Consider the following 7500-nt stretch of genomic DNA (forward strand, 5'->3'; position numbering starts at 1 on the left):
CATTAACCTACTTTCTTACTCACAAAACCCTCTTCCCTTACTCACTCACTCACTCTCTTACTTTCTTACTTCCTTCTCACCACCAAAACTTCCTTACACCTACACACACCCTCAACCACACTAATTCACCCTTTTGCAACAAACTCACACACACACACGCACACACATACACATGCACACACATGCACGCACGGGCACACACACACGCGCCCACACACACACACACACACACACACACACACACACACACACACACACACACACACACACACACACACACACACACACACACACACACACACACACACGGTTACCTATACACCCTAATGGACCCTAATATACACACATTTATTGACACATTTGCAGTATAGTTAGTGCATGTGAGCAGATGCATTTACTGTACGGACAATGTTGACACATAGAAAGCATGCAAAGCAGACACACAGTCACACCCAGATTCATATTATTGTACACACACACACACACACACACACACACACACACACACACACACACACACACACACACACACACACACGCACACACACAGGCACACACACAGGCACACACACACACACACACACGACACACACACGACACACACAACACACACGGTTCTCACCGCACACCCCGGTTGTAACTGACCCTGTGTTTACCCAAAGGCATGTCAGGCATGTTTATCCCAGCTGGACATCTGTGTTGTGCTTAGACAGCAACCGGTTAGCCTGTCCATCAATCTCACGAGCACCAGGAATGAGGAATGAGCTGACTACTACAGCCCTCATGACGGACAGTCAGCCTTTAGCAGCCACAATGGCTCCGTAGCAACAACCGTACTCCTGGTAACGCGTTCCGTGTTCCGTTTCTGGTCGCCAGGGAGTGACCTCGCTCCGTCTGTCTGGGCGCTAACATTCCGAGGTGCACCTGCGCTGGTTATTTCGGAGCAAAGATTGCAGCAAGAGGGATACAAAAGTGGCGCCCGTCGTAAATGGAGGGGATCTTCAGCATCACCACATGTTCCTCCATCCATCTCCCACCCCTCAGCCCCACCCCCGAGGGTCTCCTGCTTCCTTGCCTCCCCAGCTCCCTTCCTTAAATGAGAGAGATTAAGGTGCTTTTCTCTTCTTCGCCCCTTGGCAACACTCCTATATCCCCAACAAATAGTCTAAAAAACTGTTACAAAATCACCCCCCCAGGAACATGGAGAATGTGTCAGGTCAGCGGAATGTTGAATTGTGTCCTCCCCCCCTGCGTCGTCCACTCCACCAGTTTCCTTCCATCCAAGACCTTCCGATTAGATTGTTACCGTAGTTTTAATTGGGCAAACAAATCTCCGCTAGCGTCCCTTGTTGGGGGTGTATTTGGCAATTGAAGCGGGTGTTGCAGTCATCTTTCAGCTCCATGTGTCTCTTGCCTGTCCTCCCTGGCCATCACACTTATCTGTGCCTCTCCTCACCTTCTCTCTCTCTCTTTCTTGCACTCTTGGTCTCTCTCACTCTCTTACTCTCTTACTCTCTCTCTCTCTCTCTCTCTCTCTCTCTCTCTCTCTCTCTCTCGCACTCTTGCGCTCTTTCTCACTCTTAGTCTCTCTCTTTACTCTCTCACGACTGGTAATGAATGATGGATTAATGTTCCTGAATGAAGACATATTAAATCTCACTGTCTCTGTTACTCTGCTTCTCTGTCTCCGTTTCTGTCTGTCTCTCTCTCTCTTTGTCTGTCTCTCTCTCCCTCTCTCCCTCCTCACAGTTCAAGTACCTGAAGAACCTCCTGCTGGTCCACGGGGCCTGGAACTACAACCGCGTGGCCAAGTGCATCCTCTACTGCTTCTACAAGAACATCGTGCTCTACATCATTGAGGTCAGTCTAGGTCTGATACCTTCACACCCTACATGGAACATGCCATGTCAGTGTGAGATGTACTGTGTTGCTTCTGCTTCTTGTCAGGTATTGTTATTTGAAGCCATCTGGATGTCAAATGACACTTGATGGTTTTGTAAACTGAAATAAACCATAAACCATTTCATCGCAGCCTATCTGACGATGCATTAGTATTAGAGTTGAGTAGAATAGATTAGAGTAACTTCATTGATCCCCAGGGGGAAATTAAGGTGTGAAGTAACTTACACATAATGCCCAAAATAACATTTCAAGACACCCATATACACAACATACATTAAGACAGGTCAAAGACCAAAAAAAAATAGAAAAGAAACCTTGGATGGATTTTGAATTTGATAGTGTAGATTGTGGAGTTCCTCTTGTTATAGACTGGTGGTAACAAACACGGTAAGTGAAATAATAATACATAATTGATATGTCTTCATGGCTGCTGTTCTCTTTAGCTGCATGAGCTAGTTGTTGAAAGGGAAAAAGATGTTTCACAGATGGCTCAGCACAGTGGCCAGCAGTTCACATCTGTTGCATCACCTCCTGGACAGACACCGTTTTCTGATCCGTTAACTCCAATGCAACCATGACCATTTCAAGACAGCATCAACGACCTCTATCTTTGCCAAGAAGAGGGCTGTCTTGGACAATATGCTGTATTTAAGTAGCCATAGTGGAAACACATCTTCGAGACCATTTTTTCACTAGGTAGTGTAGCACTATATGTACTTCTTTACATCGTTCTATATACGTATTTTGCATCAATTTTTGTTTGTGAAGTCTGTATTTTGACTGATGTACATGAACCTCTCTGAAGCATATTGACGCTCAAAAAAGTCACACGTTCTTCCGGAATCACGTGAATGTGGAATGTTAGGCCAGAGAAATCCTCTTAGATGTACCAGGGCCTGTCTGTGGCAGCCTGGCAGGCCATTCGTTACCGATGACATTTGACAGGACCCAGGTGGTGCTCTGACAGCGGGCCTCAGAGGTCCGGACAGACAAGGGCTCTACTCTCCCTGACAAGTGTAAGAGTCCTCTGGCTATCAGCGGAGCCGAGGGCTTTATCAGTGCAAGGGCGACGCGGCTTTTTGATCTTTTGACAGAACCGAAACGTACTTGGCTGAAGGGAAGCACCGTGTCTGAGGAATGGCTGAGTGTTTTTTCTTCTTTCTTCTTCTTCCTTGGGACGTTTCAAAGGGGGGGTCAGATGCCAAGTCATCTGATTTTGCTGAAAGATTTGTGGCCCAACTCCCCTCCTGCAATTGAACTTTTAACTTTTAATGGTCAAGCCTTAAAACTCCATCCCATGGCTGCCTGTGTAAACATTACAGTGTTGTCAAATGATTAAAACATATGCACTCATTAACCGGACCAAATTCCTGTGATTAATTTCGATTAATCACCGGTTTCCTCTTAATAAATAATAATTATCATGTGTGTAATTGTGCATTTTGAACTTTTAAAAGGGACCAACACAAATCAATGTCATTGTGGATACTCAAAAAATCAAGGCAGAAATAATAGAGAGAGTTTGAGCGGGGGAAATAAAGAAGAGAACTAAGAAATCCTGTTAAAGGATTGACCAGGTCAGAGTTTTCCTCTTTAAAATGTGTCCAACATTTGGAGTGTAATTTAGTGACTCCTCTGAATCACAATTACAGAAGCCTTTTGCCATTAATTACATTCATGTAAGGAAGAAAATGCTTTAAAAAATGATTTGCAATGATTAACACGTTATCACCGTGTCAACGTGGCCAAGACACGGAACACACACAGCGATTCAAGGAAGAGCTATGGGTCAATTTTTTTTATATCATGTTAAATATCTACTCCCAAGAAACTTCAATGTCTGTTCTCGCACGCCAAATATGTCTGCTGTATAAATTAATACATCCTTTCGGCCCCTGCAAGAGGAGCCCTGGAGTTTTCCTGTGGGGGGGGGTGTATGTTAAATAGGGCCTACAAGAAGCCGTGCTCTGTGCTCCGCGCTCCCCCTTAAATCTCCCTGTATGTTCTGCCTGTTGGTTATGTTGACAGCTACAGCATGTGTCTGTCATTAGGAGTCCTAAATCAGTCTGCTTAGAGACACACAGAGACCCCGAGCTGAGCAGCCAGACTAGCTCCTCTCCTACCCTCCGACCCAGCAACCATCCCTTCCTCCCGTCAACGACATCTCCGCGCTTGTTGACTGTCTGGTCATCCGGGCCAAAGATTCAGACGCCGGCACTGACATGTCATCCCCCCTGTCTCTCACGCGTACACACACACACCTACACAAGGGCGCGCGCACACGCACACACACACACACACACACACACACACACATGTGCACACACACACACACACACCACACACACACACACACACACACACACACACACACACACACACACACACACACACACACACACACACACTATACATACAATCATTAAGCCTCTCTTTCCTTCTCCCACTACCCACGCATACACACACACAGGCACGCACACACATACACACTCCGTAAGTAAGTAAGTAAGACATAAACTGTCTGCTGGCTTGGGTTTCAGGGATTGCCTGCAGGCCAGTTGTACAGTGTCGCTCCCTTGTCATGACAGCATCAGCACAGGTGTCAGGGTTATGTGATGCTCCATTTGCTAGTCAGGGGGGGAAGAGAGAGGGAGAGATAGCCTTCATTTGGACCATAAAGCACCACAAGCCCTACAAGACCTACAAGAAATATGAACCTCCCCCCTGTGGGCTTATATTAGAGGCGGCATAAGGAGTTCCATAGCGTTACAATACACATGGACCCAGGGCCCGGGATAACCCGGGCTCGAACCCGGCCTCAGCCTCACCCCGCACTCCCACTCGTTTCTCATCCAGGCGCTTTACTGCAACACATCAGTGGAAAACGCTGGAAAAGCGAGAAAACGCTGAAAAGGCTAACACGTACAACTGTAGTCATTTTTAACCGTCACTTTATGTTTTTGTATGCATGCCACTTGACCCGTGACCCGTTACCCATTACCCTCCCCCACACGGAGTACTCTCCTCCTAGCCAGACGCGCATGCAACACACACACACACACACACACACACACACACACACACACACACACACACACACACACACACACACACACACACACACACACACACACACACACACACACACACACACACACACACACACACACACACACACACACACATATACACATACACACACACAGTACTACAGTACTTATGTGTCTGTCTTCCCCCCACCTCCCACCTCCCCTCCATTTTGTTTTATGTGCTGTGGTAAATCTCCTCAAAGCCCCTCAGATTCCAGGCCTGTCCTCTCCTGCGGCTGCAACCAGACTATGAAAGCAAAACGAGGGCTGGAAATGAATCATGAGTTTTCGCGGATGACAGGGCTTGTTTGGGTTGTAATGTTGTATTGTGCCGGACTGGGTGGAGGAGAGGAGGACGGGAGGGTACGCAGGGGAGTGCAGGAAGGTATTTCATCTCACATGCAGACTTTGTCCTCCGAGCGTTCGATGTGGGACCCTGAGCACTGCAAACTGTCCGCCACAGCAGAGCATTTGATCCTTTTGATGACATTTAAAAGGGCCTTCATCTTAGACATTGGCTTTGGTCGTCAAGGATTTTTCTTTTGTCATGTTTTCTTAGGGGACGGGAGAGTTACTGCTGAGGGAAGGAGTGGAAGGAGACCTTTTCACTGTATTCTTTGCGGCGGAATGTTGAAAAATCTCTCGAACGGTGCTAACCGTTAGGCTGGCTGAGACTGTGAACGCTGTGGTGAAATGTGTTTGGTTCATTATCATCACAGGTGGCGGCGTGCTGTAGTGTTGTGCTGCGGGTGATAACATCAAGATTGATTGGGTTGTTTAGCGGCTGCCGTGGCCAATCAGAGCGCTGCAGCTGTGGCGGCGGCTTTTTTTCTCTCTCGCTCCCGGGACAGTCGTTTGTTCCCACAGCAACACCGGCTCGGAAGTAGAAGCGTGTTAGCTTTTTTTTTTCAATCCACACCAACCTGTACTGTAGTATTGGGTCTCTCTCTCCCTCTCTGTCTGTCTCTCTCTCTCTCTCTCTCTCTCTCTCTCTCTCTCTCTCTCTCTCTCTCTCTCTCTCTCTCGCTTGTCCTCTTTCTCTCTCTCTCTCTCTCTCTCTCTCCCTCCCTCTCTCTCTTGTCCTCTTTCTCTCTCCCCACAATGGGAAGCATGATTCTACAGCTGCAGCTGTTCCACAGCTTTGATATGCCACGGAGTATTACTTGCGACTCTCGCCCCGAGCCCTCTCTCGCGGTGGCAGGCACATTCAGCAGATACATTCAGACGGCAAAAACCCAAACCTCCTGTTTTTCCCCCCCCTCTGAATCGAAAGGCGATCTCCTCCCCAACACACCTTTTGTTACGGGGGGTGGCGGTGAGGGAGGGAGGGAGTCCACCTCCCCTCCGTCCGCCTAGGGGGATTTGAAACACATAATAGGCCACGGACCCTGCTGTTTCCCTGGCTAGCCGTGTATCCAACACCTCCATTTTGTGAGCGCTGTTGACACCCGAGATGCCTGTCTCCCAGGGGGAGGCTAAAAGTTACATTTGTCGCACTAATAGGTTTACCTCAGTTTATGCGTGTTGGGGGATTTTTGTTGTGTTGTGTTTTTTTGTTTTTTTTTACCAGCTCAGAGGTTTCAATTCGGGCACCAGAAAATGTGGCGCTCCCTATAGAAATCTGACGACCTCTTCTTGGCCAAGGCTTTGTCCGACCCCGTTATTCTTTGAATGTTATTGGAAGGAAAAGGCCCTATACCCCATAGCCAAAAGTCTTACATAAACAGTTACAATAACTTTGGCCTCTGCCAAATATTGTGATATACTGTCGCCGAATGTGGGTCTTTCAGTGTGTGGTTAGGGATCGATGTTGCCTCGTAATTTTGCTAGCTGGGTTCAACTCCATGTGCGGCCGGACGTGCTTGTGTTTTTTGCCCGCATCGAAGCAGCTGCCTCTCACTGTTGCTGACATGAGCGTATGTAGAAATCACCTCTGATTGCTGTTATTTTCACTCGGTCATGCAGATTGGAGTGAATTAAGTGCTATTACGCTAATACCCCCATGCGTTCTCCTATTATGGTAAATCGATACCCCTAATTGCTTGACAAATACAGAAAGACCCTGGTCGTTCCGTTGGCATTACGCAAGCTGAGCGGTTGAGGAGGGGGCGTTTGGCATCTGCCTTGACCGTATCAATGACCACGTGCTTTGGTCAGTCAAAACAGCTGCGTCGCTGACCCCCTCCTTTTTTATTAGCAAATAAAGAAAAAAACATGAAATATCTTCCTCCGAGCACACTCGCCAAAAAGTTGTTTCCCGTCGCTAAAAGCCGCGACATGAGATATTTAACGCCAATGCCACGGTTGGCCCCCCTCCTGCTGGGAGGTGCAATAATAAGCCCGCCCGGCCGCCAAAGCCCTGTTGTCTGGGAAAAACGGAGGGATTAGTGGCACGCCAGCACCCCGAAAAGAGCCTCCCCTGCACCCTTTCCTCCGCCACCCCCCGTCCCCTCCCCTCCCTCCCTGCTTCACAATGCAGCCTCGCCGGCCATGATGTCCGCCTGAATGC

General features: G+C 48.1%; 1 protein-coding gene across 3 annotated transcripts in view; it reads left to right on the forward strand.

The window, feature by feature from the left end:
• Positions 1-7500, forward strand: part of atp8a1 (ATPase phospholipid transporting 8A1) — a 227898-nt gene that overhangs the window by 153145 nt on the left and 67253 nt on the right. For all 3 annotated transcript variants that reach the window (XM_063189764.1, XM_063189766.1, XM_063189763.1), the window contains one exon: positions 1750-1860. In XM_063189764.1, the coding sequence (XP_063045834.1) occupies positions 1750-1860 (111 nt within the window). The remainder of the gene's footprint in view (positions 1-1749; positions 1861-7500) is intronic.

The sequence above is a fragment of the Engraulis encrasicolus genome, chromosome 23 (assembly GCF_034702125.1).
Source record: "Engraulis encrasicolus isolate BLACKSEA-1 chromosome 23, IST_EnEncr_1.0, whole genome shotgun sequence".
NCBI classification, from domain to species: Eukaryota; Metazoa; Chordata; class Actinopteri; order Clupeiformes; family Engraulidae; genus Engraulis; species Engraulis encrasicolus.